Source organism: Pan troglodytes, chromosome 20, assembly GCF_028858775.2.
Source record: "Pan troglodytes isolate AG18354 chromosome 20, NHGRI_mPanTro3-v2.0_pri, whole genome shotgun sequence".
NCBI classification, from domain to species: domain Eukaryota; kingdom Metazoa; phylum Chordata; class Mammalia; order Primates; family Hominidae; genus Pan; species Pan troglodytes.
The window spans coordinates 15392982-15419414 of NC_072418.2; the positions used below are offsets into that span (position 1 = coordinate 15392982).

At 53.9% G+C, this 26433-nt stretch overlaps 1 protein-coding gene and 2 non-coding genes across 9 annotated transcripts; all 3 read right to left on the reverse strand.

Moving 5' to 3' along the window:
- Positions 1 to 660: 660 nt before the first annotated feature.
- TNPO2 (transportin 2) lies at positions 661 to 26159 on the reverse strand. Of its 7 annotated transcripts, none has more exons than XM_063801253.1 (26): positions 25971 to 26159; positions 25451 to 25565; positions 23080 to 23191; positions 21461 to 21536; positions 21229 to 21378; positions 17842 to 17948; positions 17614 to 17747; positions 17452 to 17533; positions 17256 to 17378; positions 17030 to 17148; positions 13035 to 13095; positions 12778 to 12943; positions 12103 to 12255; positions 8065 to 8290; positions 7691 to 7862; positions 7177 to 7263; positions 6987 to 7094; positions 6735 to 6893; positions 5202 to 5289; positions 4916 to 5014; positions 4294 to 4389; positions 3539 to 3614; positions 3219 to 3318; positions 3065 to 3139; positions 2793 to 2920; positions 661 to 2710 (listed from the first exon to the last, which is right to left on the reverse strand). In XM_063801253.1, the coding sequence occupies exons 3-25, from the start codon at positions 23176 to 23178 to the stop codon at positions 2813 to 2815; spliced, it is 2664 nt and encodes an 887-aa protein (XP_063657323.1). In that variant the 5' UTR covers positions 23179 to 23191; positions 25451 to 25565; positions 25971 to 26159; the 3' UTR covers positions 661 to 2710; positions 2793 to 2812. The 7 variants fall into 7 exon arrangements, with proteins under 7 accessions (XP_063657323.1, XP_054528723.1, XP_054528724.1 ...); XM_054672748.2 differs by having other exon boundaries at positions 3539 to 3644; XM_054672749.2 differs by lacking the exons at positions 25451 to 25565; positions 25971 to 26159 and adding an exon at positions 24678 to 24887.
- On the reverse strand, positions 5084 to 5160 carry LOC129138144 (small nucleolar RNA ZL2). Its single transcript, XR_008541174.1, has one exon. It is a non-coding gene; the product is annotated as a small nucleolar RNA ZL2 (small nucleolar RNA).
- On the reverse strand, positions 7944 to 8013 carry LOC112206497 (small nucleolar RNA SNORD41). Its single transcript, XR_002940857.1, has one exon. It is a non-coding gene; the product is annotated as a small nucleolar RNA SNORD41 (small nucleolar RNA).
- Positions 26160 to 26433: the final 274 nt, after the last annotated feature.

A 26433-nucleotide genomic window follows, 5' to 3' on the forward strand; every position in this document is an offset into this window, starting at 1 on the left:
TTTGGGAGGCTAAAGTAGGTGGATTGCTTGAGCCCAGGAGTTCAAGACCAGCCTCAGCAACATAGCGAAAACCCCCTCTACAAAAAATACAAAAATTAGCCAGCATGGTGGCATGCACCTGTAGTCCCAGCTACTTGGGTGGCTGAGGTGGGAGGACTGGTTGAGCCAGGGAGGTTGAGGTTGCACTGAGCCATGATTGTGCCACTGCACTCCAGCCTGGGTGACGGAGCAAGACCCAGTCTCAAAAAAAAGAAAGATTTTATTCTGAAGATTGTGGTTTCCCCCCACAGCTGAAACTACTCATTTGCCTGAGTGATTGTAACTAATATTAATTAAATTACCCTCGGCCTGGGGCTGGGCTGAGCCTTCTACAAAAACCTTGACCCAGGGTCAGCTGATGATAAGAGTGCGGCAAGGCCTCACCCCTTACCACTCAGTTTAGAGTACGGCAGAGGGGCATCTTGAACCTGGGCTGTGACACTAATGGCTCACCCTTAGTGAGCTGAAGTCCCAGAGAATGAGCTGCACATTTCATATACGTTACAAATTTAATCTTCCATCTTTCACATTCGTCTATCTTCCCACTCTCAAGTATCCCCGGTGCCCCCGACATTTCTTCACTACCAAAGCCAAGGACACAGGAAGCCACAGACTAAGGAGTTCACAAGAAACTGATCTTTACTCAACAAAGTTCTACACAAGTGGAATCTCACGCCACCTCGGCGCCAATCCCCAGCACAGCACAGTAACAAATGGACAGACCCGGGAGCCCGCAGGGGGAAGAGGGTGAGGAGGGAAAGAGGGACTGTGGCTCAAGGCCAGTCTGGGTCCACAGCCCTGGGTAGGGGAGAAGGTTGAGAAGCTGAAACTTCATTGTGCAAAAAACAACCAAAAATAAATTAAAAAATTAAATAGTTTTTTTTTAAAAAAAAAAAAAAAGGAAAACGAGAAGAACCAGGCTCCCCTTCCCTGAAGGTGTTTGTATCCCCCCATCTTGAGTAGCGAGGGGTTACCAATCCCATCAGACAGCCAATCCATCCACACACCCCAAGACCCAGCAGAGGATGCTTCAAAGAACTGGAATTACCAGAAAATTAAAAGGTATTTTTAAAACTTTTTTTTTTTTTTTTTTTTAACAAATGGCTTCCAGAGACCTGCTCGAGTTTCATGGGGTGGGCGTGCAGGGACACCCAGCTAATTTATGGAATGTGTACTGAGTGCCCCTTGGAATAGAGGCAGGGCCTGACCCTGACTATGGAAAGACACAGGGCTTGGATGGAGGGTCTGGCGCCCAGGAGGGATGGATGGAGCAGGCCCCAGGATGCGAGACTCCAGTCAAACTCCAAAACACAAGGGGCTCCCCAAAGAAGTAGAAAGCAGGGAAGGAAAAAAAGGGAAAAAATGCTAAGGGGGTCTGCAGGGCCCAGTTTTCTGGCCAACTGGGAAGTAACTACACCCCCACCCTCTCTAGGGGAGCCCCTCCCACCTTGACCATGTTCCCACACTATTCCGGAAGGTTCTCTAGAATTGCTGACCCAGTCTAGTAGGATCTCTGGGCTCACTGGGTACTATGATGAGCAGGAAGTCCCAGGGAGATGGAATAGGGAACAGGGGACACACCACCTTTCCCTTCCACCAAGCCTTGGTTTCCTTTTTGCTGGCAAAGCATAAACCTGTGTCCTCTGTCATCATCAATCAAACGCCCCTGCCCCAGGCCTTGAGTTAAAACTGGGGCCTGAAACGTGAGAAGGGGGCTTTCAGAAGCACAGAGAAACGGACTGCCCCTGAAGCTGCTTACAGAGAGAGATGCTCGGGGTAAGTGCCAGTAGCTCTGGCTACACCCAGCTCTCTTCAGGAAAAAGGTCCCAACCCAGTGTCTTCAAAAGCCACTGGAGCACACAGGAAGGAGAAACGGTGACCTCTGGCCAGCCCCAGCCACTCCAGTGGTTCTCACCCTGCGAGCTAGGCTAGGATAAGGACGGAGACACCACCAGCTGAGGCTGCAACAAAGCTGGCAGGGAGTGTGTGGAGCGGGTCCCAAGCATGTGCGTGCTGACAGGGCGACTCCCAAGGTCACCATCCTCCTCCCCCCGCCCCGAGATCCCGCCTGAGGCCCCCCACCCACCCAGCCCTCCCCAGTCACCGCCAATTCCGGCAAAACAGCAGAAGCTTCTTAAACTCTAGATGCAGGTTACACGGAAGGCCTTACGGGTTAACTCAGGGGTTCACTAATTCTACTGTCTCCATGCAGTCGGGGAAATGGTGGAGCGGCTGGCCCAGCCTCGCCGGTTATGGCACCCGCACATGCGTGTGGCTACATGTGTCCGTGTGAGTGTACGCGTCCCTACGAGGGCCCCCCTCCTGACCTGCTCCTCCCTCACCTCATCCGAAGCCGGATTCGGTCAGCTGTGTAATTCCTCCCTCCCATGTAGCTGGCCCAAGTGGGCTGCCAGAGATGACCCTATTAGAGCCCAGGGGCCCTTGCCCACCAGAAGTCCCCCCCACCTCCCCGTTTGCAGGATGAGCATGGTGGCCCCACCCACCTGCCAGGAGGGCAAGTGGACGGATGGACGGACGGACGGACGGACGGGGAAGGCATCTGGATTTGAGTCCCACTCACTCCTCCCTAACCCCCCTCAACCAGGGCACAGCGACTTCCGGATGCAGCGCACTCCCCAGTAATCCCTCCGACGACGACGCAGACAGAAACCTGCAGGGGGAGGAGGAAGGTCATGGCCTGGGACCTTTCGGCCCCCAAGACAGTGCTGACTTGCCAGCTGCAGTCTCCTCACCTGGCAGTCTCCATGATCACCTAGACCCCGTAGAAAGCCGCCAGCCTCTCCTTGAGCAGCGGCGGGAATTGCTCAGAGAACTGCTGCCAGTTATCTTCCCCAACTTGGTCTTTGAAACCGTGGAGAATCTGTGGGGAGGGTGGTGGTGAGGGGTAGGCAGGGGCAGAACAAGGGGAGTGCGCCTCTTCCCCCATCCCCAGGCCCCATTGTTACCAGATGGTCTCACCCCTGCCTGCTCCCGGAACTAGATCAGGGCCCAGACAGAGCCTCACCTTATAAAACATGTCCCGAAGGTCATCCTTCGGGCTCACCCAGGAGGCTACAGCATCGCAGAAGAAAATAAAGTCCTGAAACGTGACGGATCCCAGGTGAGGGGCCGCCCGAGCCCAGCGCCCGCGCCTGCCCTCAGAGCCCAGCTGCCCCAACCTGCACAACGCCCCCCGGGTTGACACCGATCATCATGCAGATGCCGCGGAAGGCTGAGTCCTTCTCCTCGTTGTCCCTGATGTTCCTGAGGGACGTGCACCTGTGGGAAGGTGAGCAGCTGGAGGTCAGAGGGCAGGCTGGGCATGCATCTGTGGAGGGCTGGGTCACTGGGGATCAGTGAGTGGGCCTGGGACATGCATCTGTGGGGGTGGGGCAGGGCAGGGAGTCAGTAGGCAGATGGGGCTGGAAATGCACAGGCGAGGGAGGGGGTTGGGCCCGTCCCGCCCACCACACAGCAGGCTTGACACGTGGACACACACCAAGGCCGGATGAACTGCTGCAGCATGGGTGCCACCTCCTGGGGGCACACGTAGCCCAAGCGGCCGATGGTGATGGCTGGAATGGCAGAGGGACTCGTCAGGCGACCTGCAACCCCGAGCGGCCCCGGGACGGTACGTGGCGGGGCCTCTGGCACAAGGCACCAAGCCCCGCCCCATGAGCCCCAAAGGAATGGCTACTGCAGCCACCCTGGTCCCCCAAGCTTGGCCCAGCCAGCGGTCCTCCTCATCACACCTGAGTCTCTTCCCAGGTCTCTCTGCATCTATCTTTCTTTCTTTCCTTTCCCTTTCCTTTTTGTTTTTTTTTTTTTGTTTTGTTTTGTTTTTGAGATGGAGTCTTGCTCTGTTGCCCAGGCTGGAGTGCAGTGGCATGATCTTGGCTCATTGCAACCTGCCTCAGCCTCCCAAGTAGCTGGGATTGCAGGCACGTGCCATTACCCTCGGCTAATTTTTGTATTTTTTAGTAGAGATGGGGTTTCACCATGTTGGCCAGGCTGGTCTCGAACTCCTGACTTCAGGTGATCTGCCTCCCAAAGTGCTGAGATTACAGGCGTGAGCCACTGCACCCAGCCTGAGGCTGCATCTTTCTTGGGGCTTCTCCCAGTGCCCCCTTCCAGGTACTTCCAGACACCCTCCTTGGTTCCTTGACAAGGCTCTTTCTGATGCCCTTCCCAGCCCAGAACCCCACCTCCAGAAGGCGGGCAGGGGTGCAGGCAGCAGCCGGGCCAGGTGCCCACCTGTGTTTTCCAGCAGTGTCTTGGGTGTGTTGGGTCGGTTAATGATCTCCACCAGGTTGTTGAGGACCATCTGCACATAAGGCTGCATCTCTGCCCCTGGGGGAGCACCCAGTCAGAGCCCTGCACAGCCCCCGCCACCCACAGGGGCCAGGGGGCCGCCCCACCTCACTCACTACTCGCCCCAGTTCCAACTAGAGACTGGCCAACCACTACCAGTGAGGAAACAAAAGACCTTCTCCGGCTAATCCCCACCCAGAATCCCTGGCCAACCAGAATCCCTGGCCAACCAGGGACAGACCCACACCCTCCAAACAACAGAGGCTTCTCTGGAGTCGCTAAGGTGACAACACGCTGCCCAAGTCAAAGGAAAAAAAAAGTCAAAGTCACCCAACCAATCCGAATGAGTCTTTTAGCCAACTACACAAAACGGTCCAATCAGAACAGCCCTCCTATCCCTCCTCTTTAGAGAAGCCAATCACAAATGACCTTTCTGCTTGGCTCCACCCCTGACGACCCCCCAGAGACTTGCCTTGAAGGAAGCTGTCAGTCAGAGCTAGGCTCCCGCCCCCAGGTTGAGAACAGGCTAATGGGGGGCGCGTGTTGCCACTTGCAGGGCACTCACCCATCTGCATGCAGATTTCACCAATGGCCCAGGTGGCGTTGTTGCAGACGGAGATGAACTCTGGGTTCAGGTTGGTGCCCAGAATGGGCATGAACTCGGCTGGTGGGGAGAAACAGGGGTGCTGAGAAGGAGGGCCAGCCAGGGTAAGCTGCAGGACCTAGTCCAGCAGGCCCCATCAGACAGTACGAATACATCCCAATGTGGTCACAGTCATCCCCGGGTATTGCTCTCCATCACTTGAGGCCGGGGCTGGGGTCATGGGTTAGGGACAAGGCGAGTGTCGTACCGATACAGGGCTTGACATGGATGAAGCAGGCTTTGGTGAGGTCTCCCAGGAGGGCAAAGGAGCTCTGCCGCACCTCAGGCATCGAGTCCTGGGGATTCAAGAAAGATCAGTGTGGCTAGGCTCCCCTCCTTCTAACCAGGACAGCTCAGGGGGCACAGTCCCTGGTGCATGTCCAGCCTCTGCCACTTTCCAGTTCTAGAGCTCCCAGCTGTTCCTTAACCTCCCTAGCCTCCAGCCCACATCTGCAAATGGGAGATGGCAGTGCCCCAACGGTCATCCCTCAGTGTCCGTGGGGGATTCTTTCCAGGTCCCTGCAGATATAAAAATCCACGGATGTGCAAGTCCTTGATATAAAGTGGCACAGTGTTAGGGCCAGGCGCAGTGGCTCATGCCTGTAATCTCCAGCACTTTGGCAGGCCGAGGCAGGCAGATCACTTGAGGTCAGGAGTTTGAGACCAGCCTGGCCAACATGGCAAAACCCTGTCTTTACTAAAAATACAATAAAATTAGCCAGGCATAGTGGGACACGCCTGTAGTCCCAGCTTCTTGAGAGGCTGAGGCAGGAGAACTGCTTGAACCCTGGAGGTGAAGGTTGCAGTGACCCGAGATCACACCATTGCACCCCAGCCTGGATGACAGAGTGAGACTCTGTCTCAAAAAACAGGTGGGGGGCGGTGGAGGGGGCATAGTGTTTGCATATGCACCTATGCACATTCTCCTGTACACTTAGCATCATCTCTAAATCACTTATATCTAATACAATGTCAACAGTATGGGAATAGTTGTTATACTGTATTGTTTAGGGAATAATAACAAGAACAAACTTCTGTATGCGTTCAGTACAGATGTAATTTTTCCTCTGAGTATTTTCAATCTGAGGTTACTTGAATCTTGGGATGTAGAACCCACAGATACAGAGAGCCAACTGTGCTGGGGCAGGGACTTGGGCTTTCACATTTTCTACTTTCTTTCTTTCTTTTTTTTTTTTTTTTTGAAGACAGAGTCTCAGTTTATTGCCCAGGCTGGAGTGCAGTGGCATGATCTCAGCTCACTGCAACCTCTGCCTCCTGGGTTCAAGCAATTCTCCTGCCTCAGCCTTCCAAGTAGCTGGGATTACAGGCACCTACCACCATGCCTGGCTAATTTTTGTATTTTTCGTAGAGACGGGATTTCACCGTGTTGGCCAAGCTGCTCTCAAACTCCTGACCTCAAGTGATTCACCTGCCACAGCCTCCCAAAGTGCTGGATTATAGGCGTGAGCACCTGGCCTCACATTTTCTATTTTCAATACTGTTTGCTTTTAAAAAAAATTTTTTTTTTAATTTTACAACTGGGGTTTCACTATGTTGCCCAGGCTGGTCTCAAACTCCTGGGCTCAAGCAATCCTGCCTCGGCCTCCAGGATTACTCTTTAAAATAATTAGAACAGCACCTTTTCCCTGATTTCCTTTGGGCACAACCAGGCCCTGACTCCCCACCAGGGGCAGCCCACGCAGGCTGCTGGGTGTCATCACTGTCCAGGGTCCCCACCCACCTGCATGCACTGGAACAGCAATGTCATGATGTTGCTGCGAGCCACCAGCTGCTCCACGTGACCACCCAGGCCCTCGGCCAGGCCGCTGAGCAGATCCAGTGCTACGATCATGAAGTCCTTGTCGGGAGCCTCATACTGCTCGGGGTGCTGGGTGTACATCTAGACACAGATGCCGACAGGGGCACGGGTAAGTGGAGCAGGCCCGAGGCAGGCCAATGCAGAAGCACAGGTGACGGGCCTAGGGTTGCTCACCATGGCCTGAGCCAGTGTCTTCTGCACCAGGGTGACACAGCGCTGGTAGACGGGCTCACAGTAAGGCAGGAAGCCACTCTGCAGGGCGGTGGCCACCGATGACAGACACTGGCAGGGAGGAAGGCAGGTGGGGAGAACTCAGGCAGGGTGGGCAGGATGGGTTTCGGGTGAGGGGCAGGAGCCCACTCACCTCCAGCAGGGGGAAGAGGTCCTTGTCTTCGTCCTTGAGCTCATTCCACTTCTGGATCAGTGGGGGCATCAGCTTCTGGATGTATTCCTGGAGAGGGAGCACGAAATGGGCACTCCCTGGGTCGGGGTGGCAGACTGTGACTCAGGCACCTGTTGCCCGAGTGATGAGGCCTGAGCGCCTCACCGTGGCTCATGGGACCCTGAAAGGCCTGCCATCTGGCCAGACCTCGAGGCCTTCATTCTTCTCACCTGTCCAAGCACCGCCCGCCCCACCCCACCCCCCGGGAGCCTGGGTCACTGCCTCCTGGTTCCCGAAGCACAGCACTTACCACGCTGTCTCATAACTGTCTTTCTCCCCCACTAGACTGGGAGCAGGGCGAGGGCGGGGCCGGGTCTGTCTGCCTGCCTGTCGAGGTCACGGCCACGTCCCTGGCGTGCAACACGGGGTTGCCACCAGGTCACTGGATGCCCAGGGGCACGGGGATCGGGAGGCGGGGGCCGCTCTGGGGTCTCACCGGCTGGTTGAGGTGGTGGCCTACAGAGTCGGCCAGGGTGCCAATGGCGTCATAGAGGATGAGCAGGTTCTTGTGCTGGTATTTCCCAAAGGCAAAGACAAGGGTGTCCAGGATGTAGCTGAGGTAGGGCACCAGCTCCGTGCAGGCCTCTTCCTCCAGGGTGGCGAAAGCACTGGTGGGAGGGAGGATGAAGCGGGGGCTCAGTGGACCATGGCAGGTGACACTGGGCCATGGGCAGTTGGGGAGGGCAACTCAGGATCAGCCAGTACGAATACGCGATAAATCAGTTCCACATCAACAGTCACAGGTGTCATCACTTCCCAGAGGGTGGCCAGGGGAGAGTGGGGGCTGTGGGATCAGGGGTCCAGGGTCACCTGCAGGCCGCCTCCTGTACCCTCTTGTTGCCATCCAGGATGCGTTTGAGCAGCTCTGTCATCAGGGGCTTGAGGTGCATGTCGGGTGGCTGGCTGACCACCCAGTGGGCATAGCGGCTCAGCGTCCAGCAGGCGATGGAGCGGACCAAGGCCTTCTTATCCGACAGGCACTGGATCAGGTGCGGGATCAGCTCGGGCAGGTAGGGCACCATGCCCTGCATGCAGCCTACAAGGAAAGGGAACCAAGAGGGGGCAGTTTGATTGGGCCCAGCCACACCCACCCTATGGAGAGAAGAGTCAGCCGCACACAACATATAGGGAAACTGAGGCTTAGAGTTTAAATCACTGGCCCAGACTCATTTCACAGAGCCAGGTAAAGGCAGGCACAGGAAACAACAGAAGCCTCTCATCCCAAAGCCCCGGGTTATCTTTATTTTTTTTTGAGGCAGAGTCTCGCTCTGTCGCCCAGGCTGGGGCGCAGTGGTACGATCATGGCTCACCGCAACCTTCACCTCCTGGTTCAAACAATTCTCCTGCCTCAGCCTCCCAAGTAGCTGGGATTACAGGCCCCTGCCACAATGCCCGGGGAATTTTTTATATTTTCAGTAGAGACAGGGTTTTACCATGTTGACCAAGATGGTCTCAGTCTCCTGACCTCGTGATCCACGCGCCCTGGCCTCCCAAAGTGCTGGGATTACAGGCGTGAGCCACCGCGCCCAGCCAAAGAGCTCCGTGTTATTGCGTTAATTCAATTCATGCATTAATTCATGTGTTAATTGAATTCATGTGTTAATTCAAAATTGGCTCCGTTACATAGTGAGTGGGGTTTTATGGGGCAGCAGTGACCCAAATGGAATAAAAGCACTTTGCATTTGAAACAGTTCTTAAGATGTTTGTGAGTTTTCTTTTTTTTTTTTTTTGAGATGGAGTCTTGCTCTGTTGCCCAGGCTAGAGTGCAGTGGTGTGATCTGGGCTCACTGCAGCCTCTGCCTCCCGGGTTCAAGTGATTTCCTGCCTAAGCCTCCCAAGTAGCTGGGATTGCAGGCGCCCGCCACCATACCCAACTAATTTTTGTATTTTTAGTAGAGACGGGGTTTTACCATGTTGGCTAGACTGGTCTTAAAATCCCGACCTCACGTGATCCCACCTCAGCCTCCCAGAGTGCTGCGATTATAGGTGTCTGGCCGTTTATGATTGTTCTATTTCTCCTTATTTTTGTTTAATTTTTTAATTTATTATTATTATTTTTTTGAGACGGAGTCTTGCTCTGTTGCCCAAGCTGAAGTACAGTTGCACAATCTTGGCTCACTGCAACCTCCGCCTCCCTGATTCAAGCAATTTTCCTGCCTCAACCTCCCGAGTAGCTGGGACTACAGGCGTGGGCCACCACGTGTGGCTAATTTTTCGTATTTTTAGTAGAGACGAAGTTTCACCGTGTTAGCCAGGCTGGTGTCGAACTCCTGACCTCAGTTGATTCACCCGCCTCGGCCTCCCAAAGTGCTGGGATTACAGGCGTGAGCCACTGTGCCCAGCCATTTTTAACAATTTTTTAATGTTTTCTTTGAGACAGAGTCTCGCTCTGTCCCCCAAGGAGGAGTGCAGTGGTGTGATCTCCACTCACTGCAACCTCTGCCTCCCAGGTTCAAGTGATTGTCGTGCCTCAGCCTCCCAATAGCTAGGACTACAGGTATGCACCACCACACCTGGCTAATTTTTGTATTTTTAGCAGAGATGGGGTTTTGCCATGTTGGCCATGCTGGTCTTGAACCCCTGGCATCAGGTGATCCACCCGCCTTGGCCTCCCAGAGTGCTGGGATTACAGGCTTAAGCCACCACACCCAGGGTTTTGTTTTTTTTTTTTAATATCACGAACTCTGCTCTTTTATTTAAAGAGAACAAAGATAATAGCACATCGCCAATAATCCAAGACACAAGATCTATGTTTACCAGTTTGAGCTCAACTCCTATAGATCTTTTTACCATAAACATGTAATACAGGCCGGGTGCGGTGGCTCACGCCTGTAATCCCAGCACTCTGGGAAGCTGAGGCGGATGGATCACCTGAGGTCAGGAGTTCGAAACCAGCTTGACCAACACGGTGAAAGAAACCCCGTCTCTGCTAAAAATACAAAAATCAGCCAGGTGCGGTGGTGGGCACCTGTAATTCCAACTACTTGGGAGGCTGAGGCAGGAGAATCTCTGGAACTCGGGAGGCAGAGGTTGCAGTGAGTCAAGATTGCGCCATTGCACTCCAGCCTGGACAGTAAGAGCAAAACTCCGTCTCAAAAAAAAAGAAATTAGCCAGGCCTGGTGGTGAATTCCTGCAATCCCAAGCTACTCTGGAGGCTGAGGCAGGAGAATTGCTTGAACCCGGGAGGCAGAATGTTGTTGCAGTGAGCCAAGATCACACCACTGCACTCCAGCCTGGGCGATAAGAGCAAGACTCCATCTCAAAAAAAAAAGAAAGAAAAAAGAGGCCAGGCGTGGTGGCTGGCTGGGCAAGGTGGCTCACACCCGTAATCCCAGCACTTTGGGAGGCCAAGGCAGGCAGATCATGAGGTCAGTAGATAGAGACCATCCTGGCCAACGTGGTGAAACCCTGTCTCTACTAAAAATACAAAAAAATTAGCTGGGCGTGGTGGCATGCACCTGTAGTCCCAGCTACTCAGGAGGCTGAGGCAGGAGAATCACTTGAACCTGGAAGGCGGAGGTTGCAGTGAGCCGAGATCATGCCACTGCACCCCAGCCTGGCGAGAAAGCAAGACTCAGTCTCAAATAAATAAATAAATAAATAACACAGCTTATGTAATCTATTAACATATGTAAGCGTATTGTGTGATATATACCCTATTAACATGAGATATGAGATACATTAAACACATATTACATGTCGAAACATTTCTTTAGACAATTTTTTTTTGAGACAGGGTCTCAGTCTGTTCTCCATGCTGGAACGCAGTGGCGCAATCATGGCTCACTGCAGCCTTGACCTCTCACCTCAGCCTCCCAGTTAGTTGGGACTATAGGTACTTACCACCACGCCGGCTAATTTTATCAGGTTTTTTTTTTTTTTTTTTTTTGGTAGATATGAGGTCTCACTATATTGCCCAGGCTGGTCTTGAACACCTGGGCTCAAACGATCTGCCTGCCTCAGCCTCCCAAAGTGCTAGGATTACAGGCATGAGCCACCACACCTGGCCTTTTTAAAAAATTTTTTGTAGAAAGAGGGTTTCCCTATGTTGCCCAGGCTGGTCTCGGACTCCTGGGCTAAAGCAGTTGTCCTGCTTCAGCCTCCTGAGTAGCTGGGATTACAGGCGTGCACCACAGTAACTAGACAAATTTTAGACAAATTTTGAAAGCTTACAAGGTTGAGGGTTTTTGCTGCCATGCCTGAAATTTTTGGCACAGGTCTGGATGCTGAGGCAATGGTATATGATGCCTCCAACGGACTCACAAAGCCCTCCTGTAACAAGTTTTATGTCCCACCGGGACCATGGGAGCCTGAAAACCCCACCGATTACAGAACACCAGGTTGAATTTGATGAAACACCACCTCCCACGGGTTACTACTGACTCTGGCAGGCCAGCCCGGCAGCCAGGAACAGGTTTAAGGCCCAGACACACCCTGAGTGACTGTAAGGAAGTGGCATCAATCTTTCTGTACCTCAGTTTCCCCGTCTTCGAAACTGGGATCCGGCACCCAGCTCATCAGGTGGTGGTGAGGGCCAAGGATGTTTGTCTACATAAGTGCACGAGGCAAGCATGCAGCTGTGCCTGCTGTTATTATCATTGTTGCTGTAATTATGCTTACAACATGAAAGAACTGCCTGCCTGCAAGAATGAACAAGAGGCCTTGCACTGTGGGGCTCCAGGGGTTCCTTTCAGGCCCAGAAACCAAGGGGAGAATTGAGATCTCAGAGCTGTTTGGAGTGGGGTGAGTAGGCCTCCAGGGAGAACTGAGGCATTGGTGTGGCTAGTTATGTGGGCCAGCCCTACAGTCTCATGCCAGCACAGGGCTCAGAGATCAGGCGCACTCACCCTCAGCAATGGCGCCCAGCACCAGGATGCCCGACTCCTTGACCACCCACTCGGGGTGGAAGAGGAGGCCTTTGAGTAGTGGGAGTAGGTGGGGCAGCAGTTCCTCCCGGAAGACATTGGCGAGGACGTCCAGTGCAGCCGCCGAGCACTTCCCTGGGGAAGGGGGAACAATGGGGAGGCTCAGGGCGGCCCCTCAGGCAGGTGGCCAACCCTCCTTGACTGCACTCCCAGGATCAGAGATCATGCTCAGAATCTTCACGATCAGCTTCTTTTTTTGTTTGTTTGTTTTTTTGAGACGGAGTCTCACTTTTTCGCCCAGGCCGGAGTGCAGTGGCGCTATCTCGGCTCACTGCAAGCTCCGCCTCCTGGGTTCATGCCGTTCTCCTGCCTCAGCCTCCCGAGTAGCTGGGACTACAGGCGCCCGACACCACGCCCGACTAATTTTTTGTATTTTTAGTAGAGACGGGGTTTCACTGTGTTAGCCAGGATGGTGTTGATCTCCTGACCTCGTGATCCGCCCGCCTCAGCCTTCCAAAGTGCTGGGATTACAGGCGTAAGCCACTGCGCCCGGCCACAATCAGCTTCTAATCAGCTTCTGCCTCAGCTTCTAGTCACCTCCCAAGAGGGAGTCCAGGGCTTGCCACCCCACCACCCCCCCCAGGCAGGGGCACACACTCAAATTCCAGTCAGACAGAGCATCATCATCATCGTCATCCTCCGCGTCCTCGGAGCCATCAGGCCGCTCAGCCTCGTGGGGCAGTGTGACCGTGCGTGACTTGTGGAAGCGTGGCTTGATGTCCTGCTCACTGTCGGGGACAGCCTCATCCTCCTCCACGTCCCCCTGGGGGACAGGCAGACAGTTAAGTACTTTGGGGACCACAGCCACGACACCCACGCCCATGCCCACCCATGCTGGGTGGGCCCTGCCTGACCTTGAGCAGGATGATGTCAATTTCCGAGTACTTCATCCCATTCACCAAGATGGGGATCAACCTGCACAGAGAGGGACTGTTTATGGGGATGCAGGGGCCGTGGCAAAAGTTGGGGGGAGGCACAGCTTGGGGAGGAGGCAAACAGGTGCCAACAGAGTGACCAGCCCCCCAATCAGCCACAGAGCAGACCCTGCAGAGCATGATGGTACTGCTAGGTGCAAATTGATCCATTTCCCTCTGGGGAATTATCGGAATCTAGTCTCTGCCGCTATGATTAGGATATAAATGATACCACTCCTGCCTCCAGAGAAAGGTTTTTTTTTTTTTTTCTTAAGAAGCAGGGTCTAACCCTGTGGGCGGCAAGCCACCCAGGCACCGAGGCAAGAGACAGAGGAGACGAGCTGTTCCAGTATAATAAAATATAAAACAAGAATAGTTATACCAGATATAGATCTTAGATATGATTATATATGAATATCATTAATCATTAGTTTGTAGCAATTACTTTTTATTCCAATATTATGATAATCCTCGCTCTGTAATCATAGCCTAGGAAAAACCAGGCCATACAGAGATAGGAGCTGAGGGGACATAGTGAGGTGTGACCAGAAGACAAGAGTGCGAGCCTTCTGTTATGCCTGGACAGGGCCACCAGAGGGCTCCTTGGTCTAGCGGTGACGCCAGCATCTGGGAAGACGCCCGTTACCAGGCGGATCATGGTCCAGCGGTAGCAAAAGGTGTCAAGGAACAACACCTGCTACTTAGCAGACCAGGAAAGTTGGGGGGGGGGGGTCTCCCTTTCCCCGGGGGAGTTTAGAGAAGACTCTGCTCCTCCACCTCTTGTGGAGGGCCTGACATCAGTCAGGTTTGCCCGCAGTTATCCGGAGGCCTAACCGTCTCCCTGAGATGCTGTGCTTCAGTGGTCACACTCCTAGTCTGCCTTCATGTTCCATCCTGTACACCTGGCTCTGCCTTCCAGATAGCAGTAGTAAATTAGTGAAAATACTAATAGTCCCTGATATGCAGAAATAATGGCATACGCTGTCTTTCTCATTGTCTCCTCTCCCTCTCTGCCTCAGCTGCCAGGCAGGGAAGGGCCCCCTGTCCAGTGGACACGTGACCCACGTGACCTTACCTATCATTGGAGGTGACTCACATTCTTTACCCTGCCCCTTCTGCCTTGTATGCAATAAATAACAGCGCAGCCAGACATTCCGGGCCACTACCGGTCTCCGCGCATTGGTGGTAGTGGTTCCCCGGGCCCAGCTGCCTTTTCTCTTATCTCTTTGTCTTGTGTCTTTATTTCTACACTCTCTCGTCGCCGCACACAGGAAGAGACCCACCGACCCTGTGGGGCTGGTCCCTACGTAACCCTATCACCCAGGCTGGAGTGCACTGGTGCGATCACAGCTCACCACAGCCTCACGCTCCTGGGCTCATGCAATCCTCCTGCCTCAGCCTCCCAAAGTGCTAGGATTATAGGCATGAGCCATGGCACTCAGCCTGCAGGAAAGCTCTTGACCCAGGCCTGGCCACTCAGTGGATTACAGACCCCTGAATACACTGAAAATCTTGGTACAGTGCCTGGTCCCTAGCACAACATTAAGGCAGGGACATGCGGTCCTATTCCTGGCCACTTTCCTGAGATAGGGCAGAGACTAGCCAGGGTAGGGGAGCAAACAGACTAGGCAGCCAGCCCCTCAGCTGCAGCCCAGAGTTGTAAGTGACAGAGCCTTCATCACCTGCTCATCTAGGTGTCATCACTCCCCAGGAGCCGTCTGCCCAGCCCTAGACTGTTATCAATAATTTGGGGCCAGGCACAGGGGCTCACACCTGTCATTATAGCACTTTGGGAGACCAATGCAGGAGGATTGCCTGAGCCCGTAAGTTTGAGACCAATTGGGACAATATAGTGAGACCTCACCTCTAATGAATGATAAATAAATAAATAAACATACAATATGCTGGGCGTGGTGACTCACGCCTGTAATCCTAGCACTTTGGGAGGCCAAAGTGGGCAGAACACAAGGTCAGGAGTTCGAGACCAGCCTGGCCAACATGGTGAAAACCCGTCTCTACTAAAAATAAAAAAAATTGGCCTGGCATGGTGGCTCATGCCTGTAATCCCAGCACTTTGGTAGGCTGAGATGGGCAGATCACAAGGTCAGGAGGTCAAGACCATCCTGGCTAACACAGCGAAACCACATCTCTACTAAAAATACAAAAAATCAGCTGGGCTTGGTGGCGCTCGCCTGTAGTCTCAGCTACTCAGGAGGCTGAGGCAGAAGAATCGCTTGAACCTGGGAGGCGGAGGTTGCAGTGAGTGCAGATGGCGCCACTGCACTCCAGCCTGGGTGACAGAGCAAGACTTCATCTCCAAATAAATAAATAAATAAAAAGAAAAATTAAAATTAAAAAAAATTAGCCCAGTGTGGTGGCGCACATCTGTAATCCCAGCTACTTGGGAGGCTGAGGCAGGAGAATCACTTGAACCCAGGAGGTGGAGGTTGCAGTGAGCCAAGATCCTGCCACTGCACTCCAGCCTGGGCGACAGAGTGAGACTCTGTATCTCAAATAAATAAATAAATAAATAAAATAAGGCCAGGCGCGGTGGTTCACGACTGTAATCCCAGCACTTTGGGAGGCTGAGGCAGGTGGATCACGAGCTCAGGAGTTCGACACCAGCCTAACCAACATGGTGAAACCCTGTCTCTACTAAAAATACAAAAATTAGCTGAGCATGGTGGCAGGCACCTGTAATCCCAGCTACTCAGGAAGCTGAGGCAAGAGAATCGCTTGAACCCAAGGGGCGGAGGTTGCAGTGAGCCGAGATTGTGCCACTGCCCTCCAGCCTGGGCAGCAGAGTGAGACTCCGTCTCAAAAACAGAAATTTAAAAATAATAATAATAATGATCTGGGGGCTGGGTACAGTGGCTCGCACCTGTAATCTCAACACTTTAGGAGACCAAGACAGGAGGACTGCTTGAGGCCAGGGATTCGAGACCAGCCAGAGCAACTTAGCAAGACCTCATCTCTACTAAAACTTAGAAAAGATTAGCTAGGTGTGGTGGGATGCGCCTGTAATCCCAGCTACTTGGGAGGCTGAGGTAGGAGGATTGCTTCAGCTGGGAGGTCAAGGCTGCAGTGAGCCATGATTTTGACACTCCACTCCAGCGTGGATGACAGAGCAAAACCTTGTCTCAAAATAAAAAGGAAAAAAATGATTTGGAGAGAGGCAAGCAATCCAAGTTTGTCAAGGAGGGTCAGTTTTAGGACTTTTGTTGGAAACACTGGTCGAAAATTTCTTTACTCTGAAGTTCCTAAGCTGGAAAGGCACAGAAGGCTACAGCACTACCCAGAGGGAAGGTTGTGCCTAAGAATGAAGCCAACACAAGGGAAGCAGATCTGAGACCACACAGATGCCTTTCACATCCTTTGAGCTCCTGGATACAGCCATACCCCTGAAGCCTTTGTTGATTTTTCATTTCTTTTTTTTTTTTTTTTTTTGAGACGGAGTCTTGCTGTCACCCAGGCTGGAGTGCAGTGGCACGACCTTGGCTCACTGCAACCTCAGCCTCCTGGGTTCAAGCAATTCTCCTGCCTCACCCTCCCGAGCAGCTGGGACTACAGGCGCCCGCCACCACGCCCAGCTATTTTTTTATATTTTTAGTAGAAATGGGGTTTCACCGTGTTAGCCAGGCTGGTCTCGATCTCCTGACCTTGTGATCTGCCCGCCTCGGCCTCCCAAAGTGCTAAGATTACAGGTGTCAGCCACCACATGTGGCCATTGATTTTTCATTTCTTTCCACCTATCAGTTACCTAATTTTGAAGTCTTCAAAAAGTGGCATTCTTACCACTTACACATAAATATATACTGAATGTAAACTGACAAGGATGTGGACTGAGAGAAGCACAGCAGGTGACCAGAAGGGAAGGCAGAGGCATAGCAAGGGGTCGAAGCTGGGGTAGGACAGTGGGCAGCAGCAGCACTCACTGGACCAGATGGGAGGCCAGGACTTCCTTGCAGATGGGCTGCTCGGCCAGCGTCAGCCAGAACTCACAGGCCTCAAGGGCAACGTTCTCATCATGGTCCTGGGTCCTCTGCAGCATGTACTGTGGTAGGGGGGAGAAGCTGAGGCCTGGCCTGGCTGGGGGTGGCTCCCTGACCCCTGCCACCGGCCCCCTGCCTGCCCGCCTGGGCTGGCCTCGACCATGCACACCTGGATGATGCTGTGCATGTGGGGGATGAGCCTGTCAATCCGCACTTCCAGAAGCATCACCAGGGCACGGCACACATTCTTCCGCACCTCGGGGTCATCATCCACGGCCAGGGCAAATAGGTGCTGCAGGGAGGAACAGGGTCAGCTGTAGGGGCCCTCAGTCCTCGCCCTGCCCACCCCCAGCCCAGCGGCCCACCTCGATGAAGGTGTCAATATTGTCCATCAGCGCCTGGGCCCGGTCCATGATGAACTGGTTCACGCAGGCGATGGCGTGGGACCTGGCGGGGAGCAGACACGTGGGTCACCCTGACCCTGCCCACTCCAGGCTCCCTGGAAGCCCCCAGGGAGCTGCACCCACCGGATCTTGGGACTGCAGTGCTTGAAGAACTGCAGGAACTTGGGGATCATGATGTTGAGGGGCCTGTTGAGGGCGTCACTGTCCAGAAGCTCTGATGAGTCTTCACAGATCTTCTGCAGGGCTCCAAAGGCTCCCTGAGTGCAGAGGGGCAGAGAGACAAAGGTGGGTGGTGGGTGGTGGTCCCAGCCCCCCAGCACCCGCTCTGGCCATCCATGGCTTCTTGCCTACCTCACAAGTGTTGTAATCCTCCGAGTTAAGCAGGTTGCAGAGCTGGGGCAGCAGCTCGGGCCACATCTGCAGCTCACCCTTGGAAGCGATGGTGGTGATGAGAATGCCTGGGGCGGCCGGGAAAGGACGCTGCCTGAGGCTGGGCGGGGGCTGCCCAGCACCTCCCCCTCCCACTGGACACCCCCAGTGCTGCCTTTCTGTTCCCTAGCCCATGTACGCCCTCCACAGCCCCCCTCCTTTTTTTTTTCTTTTTAAGAGATAGAGTTAGCTCTCTTGCCCAGGCTGGACTGCTGTGGCACAATCAATAGTCCACAGCAGCCTCAAACTCCTGGCCTCAAGCCATCTTCCTGCCTCAGCCTCCTAAGTAGCTGGGACTGCAGGCACATGCCACCACGCCCAACTAATTTTTAAAATTGTTTGTAGAGATGGGATCTCACTATGTTGCCCAGGCTGGCCTAAAACTCCTGGCCTCAAGCAATCCTCCTGCCTTGGCCTCCAAAAGCACTGAGATTACAGGCGTGAGCCACCGCTCCTGGCCTTGACATAGGTAGAAGGGTACTCCTTGACTCAGTAAGCACCCTGAGCCTTACTGTGAGTCAACTCTGTTCCAGGCCCTGAGGCACAGCACAGAGCAAAACACAAAATCCTCACCCTTGGGAGCTGGAAGCAAGCTATGAAGTAAAGATAAATTAGCAAAAAAAACTGGGAGGGGCCGTGCATGGGTGGCTCATGCCTGTAATCCCAGCACTTTGGGGGACCGAGGTGGGTGGATCACTTGAGGTCAGGAGTTCGAAACCAGCCTGGCCAACATGGTGAAACCCCGTCTCTACTAAAAATACAAAAATTAGCTGGGTGTGGTGGGGGGCACTAGTAATCCCAGCTACTCGGGAGGCCGAGGCAGGAGAATCACTTGAACCTGGGAGGCAGAGGTTGCAGTGAGCAGAGATCACGCCACAGCACTCCAGCCTGGGATGGAGCAAGACTCCATTTCAAAAACAAACAAAACAAAAACAAACAACTGGGAGGGGCCACATGCCAAGGACTAAGGGTGGAAATACAGCAGAAAAGATGGTGAGAAAGGGTTGTAGGTGAAGGTAGCAACTTTAAATTGGGTGGCCAGAGCAGGCCTCGTTGAGGTGACATCTTGATATCTGAGCCAAGACCTGAAGGAGGTGAAGGAGGCGAGGGAGGAATCATCCAGGTTTCTGGGGAAAGGGCATCTGAGGCAGGGGACTCTATGGTGCAAAGGCCTGGCGTAAGGACAGACATGATGAGAGAGGGAAAGGAGGTAAGGGCAGGAAGGTGGCAGGGATGCTTGTACTGCCTATTAGATATCCAGGAGTTACATACAGCAGGCATCTGAGGTGCCAGGACAGTGCACATATCTGGTGACAGAGCTGGATATGGGTTCTGTTAAGTGCAGAGATGGTATTTGCTGCCATGAGATGGCAGTGTTTCCCAAGGGTGGAAACTCAATGAGAAAGGTGCTCCCTGCAATGGGTAGGTACACAGTGAGGATTGTGGAACCTTAGCCACACCCCCTCATTCTGTGTGCCTCAGTGCTTCCAGCCCTCAGAAGAGATAAAGAAAACCGGCCTCCTAAGGTTATCAGTAGGTTTCTTTTTCTCTTTTTTTTTTTTTTGAGATGGAGTCTCACTCTGTAGTCCAGGCTGGAGTGCAGTGGCACAATCTTGGCTCACTGCAACCTCCACCTCCCGAGTTCAAGTAATTCCCCTGCCTCAGCCTCTGAAGCAGCTGGGATTACAGGTGCCCGCTGCCACACTCAGCAAATTTTTGTATTTTTAGTAGAGATAGAGTTTCACCATGTTGGCCAGGCTGGTCTCAAACTCCTGACCTCAGGTGATCCACCTGCCTCAGCCTCCCAAGGTGCTGGGATTAGAGGCGTGAGCCACCGTGCTCAGCCTGGATCAGTAAGTTTCAGTGACTTAGCAAAGAGCCTGGCACATAGAATGAGCTCAGGAAGTCCACATCCTACTACTGGCCTGGGAGGGGGTTTTTGCAGGACTAAAAGTTACTTTTTATTTTTGAGATGGAATCTCAGTCTGTTGCCCAGGATAGAGTACAGTGGCATTATCTTGGCTTACTGCATGCAACCTCTGCCTCCCGGGCTCAAGCAATTCTCCTGCCTCAGCCTCTCGAGTAGCTGGGATTACAGGTGCCCACCAGCTGTAATTCCCAACTGATTTTTTGTATTTTCAGTAGAAACGGAATTTCACCATGTAGGCCAGGCTAGTCTCCAACTCCTGATCTCAAGTGATCCGCCTGCCTTGGCCTCCCAAAGTGCTAGGACTATAGGCGTGAGTTACTGCACCCAGCCAAAAGTCATTTTTTTGTTTTTATTTTATTTAGTTTTTTTTGAGATGGAGTCTTGCTCTGTTGCCCAGGCTGGAGTGTAGTGCCGCAATCTCGGCTCACTGCAACCTCTGCCTCCTGGGTTCAAGCAATTTTCCTGCCTCAGCCTCCTGAGTAGCTGGGATTATAGATGTTCACCACCACGCCCAGCTAATTTTTTTTTTTTTTTTGAGATGGAGTCTCGTTGTATTGCCAGGCTGGAGTGCAGTGGCGCCATCTCGCCTCACTGTAACCTCCAACTCCTGGGTTCAAGTGATTCTCCTGCCTCAGCCTCCCGAGTAGCTGGGACCACAGGCGAGTGCCACCACGCCCAGCTAATTTTTTGTATTTTTAGTAGAGATGGGGTTTCACCACATTGGCCAGGATGGTCTTGATTTCCTGACCTTGTGATCCGCCCACCTCAGCCTCCTAAAATGCTGGGATTACAGGTGTGAGCCACCATGCCTGGCCAGCTAAGTTTTTTGTATTTTAAGTAGAGACGGGGTTTCACCATGTTGGCCAGGCTGGTATTGAACTCAACCTCTGGTGATTTGCCTACCCTGACCTCCCAAAGTTGCTGGGATTACAGGCGTGAGCCTATTCTTAGTCATCTTTCTGTAACTTCCTCAGGCCACCTTCCAAGAGTCAGAAAAGGCTCTGCTGAAAACCTAATTCTGTTGCACCTGAAACATGAATACCTGCATTATTTTAACTGCTATACCCTTAGCACTCAGCCCAAGGCCGAACACAAAATTCTAGATGTTGCATGACTGTCTCAGAGGCAAGAAGGACTGTTTCAGGAGGGAGTGGTTCCAGAGCGTGGCCCTGCACTGCCTCAGCTGTTTCTGACTTCTGCTGCTTACCTAGACAGGTCCCTTAATAGCTCAGTGCCTCAGCTTCCTCATCTATCAAATGGCAATAGTAATAGTACTACCACAGAGGGTGCCAGAGCATTCCATGAAGCACTACACTTAACATGCTGAGAAGTGAGAGTTCAGTGTGTCCTCAGAGGCCAACCCCCGCTGCCCCTCTCACCAATGGTGGCTCGGATGAGCGAGGAGGCGTCGCCAATGTTGTTGAGACACTCCTGTTTGATGAAGTCTGCCACAGGGGGTGGGAAGCTCTGATAGTGTGCCTTCACGTTGTTCTTGAGGATGAGGCCACTGAGAGAGCGCGTTGGCTCATCTGGGAGGAGGAAGGCTGAGGTTCAGGGGCCCAGGGGGAGAAAGCAGGGTCCCGATCGCATGGAAGGGAGCAGAGGGCGTACCTTCTGACTTGAGTCTGGTCAGGACGAAAATCAGGTAGTTGTTGAAGTCAGGAAACTGATTGAGTTGTTTGAGTTTCTGCCAGGCTGTTAAGGGACTTGGAAGACAGAGGCCTTCCCCCAGCCGGATCCCCTCACTATGTACCTGACACCATCTCTGACCACTGGGACCAGGCTGCCAGCTCCTGGGGGATCCCGCTCCCTAATAAGCCCACAATGACACAGAGCACCTCAGACACGTCAAATTCATATAAGGGGCCGGGCACGGTGGCTCACGCCTGTAATCCCAGCACTTTTTGGGAGGTCAAGGCGGGTGGATCACAAGGTCAGGAGTTCGAGACTAGCCTGGCCAGCGTGGTGAAACCCCATCTCTACTAAATATACAAAAAAATTATCCGGGCATGATGTGTGCGTGCCTCTATTCCCAACTACTTGGGAGGCTGACGCAGGAGAATCGCTTGAACCCAACAGGTGAAGGTTGCAGTGAGCCGAGATTGCGCCTCTGCACTCCAGTCTGGGCGACAGAGCAAGACTCCATCTCGAAAAAAAAAAAAAAATCATACAAGGAGTTGGGTGGAAATGTCTGAGTTTCCCATCCACTCCTGAAGACCCAGCCAGAGCAGGAGAGGGAAGGAGAATCCCACTCCTCTTAAAGTGGCAGCTACTAGTCAGCGATCCCCACTAACAGGCCATGAAGAATTTTTTTTTTTTTTTAAAGAGGGAATCCAAATTTTGGGGTGAGTCATGCTCATGGTTTAAATATTTATTTATTTATTTTCAGACAGAGTCTCACTCTGTCACTTAGGCTGGAGTGCAGTGGCATGATCTCCGCTCACTGCAACCTCCGCCTCCGAGGTTCAAGCGATTCTCCTGCCTCAGCCTCCAGATTAGCTGAGATTACAGGCTTCTGCCACCACACCTGGCTTAATTTTTGTATTTTCAGTAGAGACAGGGTTTCTCCATGTTGGCCAGGCTGGTCTCAAAACTCCTGACCTCAGGTGATCCGTCCGCCTCGGCCTCCCAAAGTGCTGGGATTGCAGGCGTGAACCACCGCGCCTGGCCTATATATCTTTTCTTTGAGACAGGGTCTGGCTCTGTCGCCCAGGGTGGCTGGAGTACAGTGGCACAATCTCAGCTCACCACAACCTCTACCTCCTGGGCTCTAGCCATCCTCCCACCTCATCCTCCCAAGTAGCTGGGACTACATGTGCATGCCACCACACCCAACTATTTTTTGTATTTTTTGTAGAGATGGGGTCTCCCTATGTTGCCCAGGCTGGTCTCAAACTCCTGGGCCCAAGCGATCTACCTGCTTCGGCCTACCAAAGTGCTCCGATTACAGGCATGAGCCACCCCGTTGGGCCAGGGCCTACTTTAATAGTTAATGGAGTAGATGCTAGCGTTCGATGAACATTAGGAATTTTCATCATTTTCTATAACAATCCCCGCAGCTCTGGAAATGGGACCCAGGAATTGTAATCCTTCTCTGTCCAGGGCAGATCCTCCGCACAGCAGAAAAAATCTGGGGACTAGGGGAGTCAGTCCCTCTCTTTCTCTCTGTGGCCTTTGGAAACTGCACACATCTACCCGGCTCCCCCAGCCCCGGAAGGAAGGAAGGATACATCCTGCACGATGCGCTGAGTGGCTGTGTTGGGCGACTGTGAGTCTTTGAGCAGCTGCAGGACCTGCTGCAGGCCCTGCTCGTCTGGCTGCCAGTCCATGGCGCAAGGCAAGCTGCGGAGGTAGGGGCCGGGGTCAGCGCTGGGTCTCTGGGGCTCCGTGTGAGACCCAGGTGGAGCCCCTGAGGCCGCGGTGGCCGCATGACGACGGGAACGCCCTCGGCGGACAGGCGGAGGCCTCCGATCCACGCCCGCCCAAGTGCGGGGTCCCCGCCAGCTGCGCCATCCTCGGCCGCGCAGTCGCGGGCTCGGGAGCGCGGGAGGGGGGATGTGGAAACGGGCCACAGGCGGCGGCGGCGGGGCCCGGCGGATCCTCATGGGACCCAGCGAAGAGCCCTCGTCCCAGGGTGGCCCATGCCGCCGACCCCGGCTCCGAGCCCGAAGGCTTCCACCTCCCTCGCAGCGGCTGGGCGAGGGCCCAGCGGCCTCCACATCCAGGGGCCCCGCCCCAGACCGTGATAGCGCCCCGGCCCCCGTGGTCTCTTCTATGCAGGCACAGTCCCTGAAGAGTCCCCTTCCCCCGACACTCGGCCCTTAACTTCTGCCAGATCCCAGAGGCCTCCTGCCCTAGTCCAATTTCTGAGCTTCCCCAGATGCGCCGTCCCAAGACGATCGTCCTGATCTCTCCTGTCCCCTGTTCCTGCCCTTCAAGCTCAGTGGATGCCAGATATCCCCCTCTGTGGCCTAGCCAAATTCTAAGGATTCCCCTTAATCAGGCCCAAAGCAGTCCCCAGGTAGGTCTCTGCTGCCTCTTCGAATGAGAGCCAGCCAAGCCCGGCCAACCCACTATAGGAGCCCCCTGGACCGATCCCAGTCGCCTTCGGGAATCAGGTCTGGCCAAGCCTCTCCCTGAAATTCCCTCCAACCCTGTCAGTAGTAACCCCTGCTGACGGATCTCTGTTGCCTCTCCCAGTCAAGTTCGGCCGAGCCCCCCACCACCTCGTGTCAGTAACCCCCTGGTCCGATCCTTGCAGCCTCCCCCAGTTCGGCCTGGGTAAACACCCCCCGGGGCATTCCCCTCAACGGATCCCAGCAACGCCTCGAAGTCAGATCCAAGAAAACCCTCTAGGCCGAAGTCTGACGCCCCTCCCTGTCAGGACCCAACGAGCTCCCCTCCCCCCACCCCGCTCAACTTTTCAGTGCGGCCTCCCCCAATCAGACCCAACCATGCCCCACCGAAACAGGCCCCTACACACACCCGATCCTCGCGACGTCCCCCAATCAGGCCCCAAGCAGTCCCCAGACGCTTCCCCCAATCAGATCCCCTCCAGCCCGACCCCAGCAGTCCCACTGGTCCTCTTCTTGAGGAGCCCCGACATGGCCTGGCTCCGAGGCCCCACCCCCTAAGCTCTGCTCGGTTCCCCCCTCCCCCGCCCGGCCCGTTCTAGCTGCCAGGAGGATCGGGCCCAACCGGCTTCCCGGCCTTTCCCCGTCGGGCGCGGCCCCGACGCCCGGGCCGCGCGCGGCGCAGGCCCGGTGCCCGGCGGGGGTCGACGCAAGCCGGGGCCAAGAGGGTCGGGCTCTGAGTGAGGCCCACTTACCCGGCCCCGGGCAGCAGCGGCGGCAACTCGCGCTGCGGCTTCTCCAGAGACTCGCGCGGAAGGAGGGAGCCAAAGAGAGAGAATTAAAAAAAAAAAAAAAAAAAAAAAAAAGAAAGAAAGAAAAAAAAAAAGAAAAACGCGGCCGTAGGTGAGCCGCCGCGGCTCCCGTACTCCGTTCAAACTGGTCCCGCCGAGCCAATCGGAAGGTTCAACCTTCACACGTGCCCTGGCACTTGGGAAACCCGGGCTGAGACAAGGTCCGGTCACGTGACCAAAGAGTTGCCGTTTCTTTGGCCTCTCTAGCCAGCCGGTCCTCCCAGGGTCTCGTTTTCCCAGCATCTTACACTGACCTGACCGCAAGCTCTTTAGCTGGAGCCAGGAGCTTGGTAGCGCGTGGGGACTTTGTGTGTGATGGATCCAGGAACCCCTCGGCCAGAGCCAGCACCCTCCTTGTCACCTTCCTCCACTAAAAATTGAAATGTGCCTCCCTTCCCCCATCCAGAGGTACTTGGGAGGAGTACGCTGTGTGTGCGCAAGGAAAGAGCTGAGCGTGCTCTTTATACCCCAGAGACAAAGGAAAGAAAGCAGGACAAAGTAAGTGCCTGAGACAAGCCGGGTTCCTACAGAAGCCTCTGCCACTTTTTGCATTATTTTCCAGTACTGTTTGATAGTTTTTACAAGGAGATGAAAAAGCCACAAGGATATAAATTTTTGAATAAAACGAAATGAACTAATAAAATAAACTTTGAACCACGCCTAATCCCTTTCCCTACCTGAAGTTGAATGAGGTGGAACAGCGCAGGAAATTCTGGCAAGGGCAGGGTCATGAAGAAAGAAATCTTCTTGATCCTTCCGACGTCTGAAGACAGTAGGGCACCGTTTTTCCTTCTCTTGAGAGAGGAGCAGATGGTAAAAGGCTGGAGACCCTGTAGCGTCTTGGTTTCCCCTCCCTGCCCTGCCGATAACAAAGTGGGAGACCTCCTGCCACTTGAAGCCTCAGTTTCCCCACTTGTCAAATGGGTATAAGAGCAGTTCGCGCGATTAGAGATCATCCAAGTTAAGCATGACCTGGCCAGCTCTAAATTGTTCCTTAAAAACGTGGCTTTACCCTCCAAGGCTCAAGGCTGTTCTTTTACTGTATTCAGCCCCTCCCTAAGCCGATATTTAATGAATTCACCAGCTCTAATCCCAAAGAACAACCCACCCTGCCCTGAGGAACTTTTTGACCCTCGAGAGAGGCAGAGGTCAATTTTTGCCCCTGCCTGAAGGAGGGGAACAGCTATCTCAACCCACTTGCCGTAGGCAAAGTCAGTCCCGGCTCCGTTCATTCATGAAAATCAAGTCTCGGGCCTCCAAGGTTAGGGAAGTGTCGGCAGGCGCCTAACTCCACTCGGAGAATCACGGAAGACACCCTAAAGGAGCAGTTGGGATTCCGAGGTAGCCAGTTCCGCTGGACTGAAACCTGGGCTGAGAAACACGTGCAGAAAGCCGCCACCAAGGCATGCGTAAAGGCCTCCCTCTCCCCCACCCTCCGATAAGCCCTGGAACTACAAATCCCGTCCTGCCATGCGCCAGGGTCGCCGCGCTTTGGGGTTTTGGCTGAGACTCAAATTGGCAGGAGGGTCTCTAGACCAACCGAGGTGCATGGGGAGCAGAAGAGTGAGACTGGGGAGCTGGGGCTGGATTTGGGGGTTCCTGGGGCGAGTGTGAACGATAAGAGCTTTCTGGTCAAATTTGGGGGCTGCCCCAGATAAAG

Excerpts from the sequence above, each read along its gene's own strand:
- TNPO2 (XM_016935179.4), bottom strand. The coding sequence starts at position 23,454 with ATGAGGATCCGCCGGGCCCCGCCGCCGCCGCCTGTGGCCCGTTTCCAC. Across the intron at positions 12,944-13,034 it reads TTGACATCATCCTGCTCAAG|GGGGACGTGGAGGAGGATGA; the intron begins GTCAGGCAGGGC and ends CCTGTCCCCCAG. Across the intron at positions 3,319-3,538 it reads CAGCAGTTCATCCGGCCTTG|GTGCACGTCCCTCAGGAACA; the intron begins GTGTGTGTCCAC and ends ACCTTCCCACAG.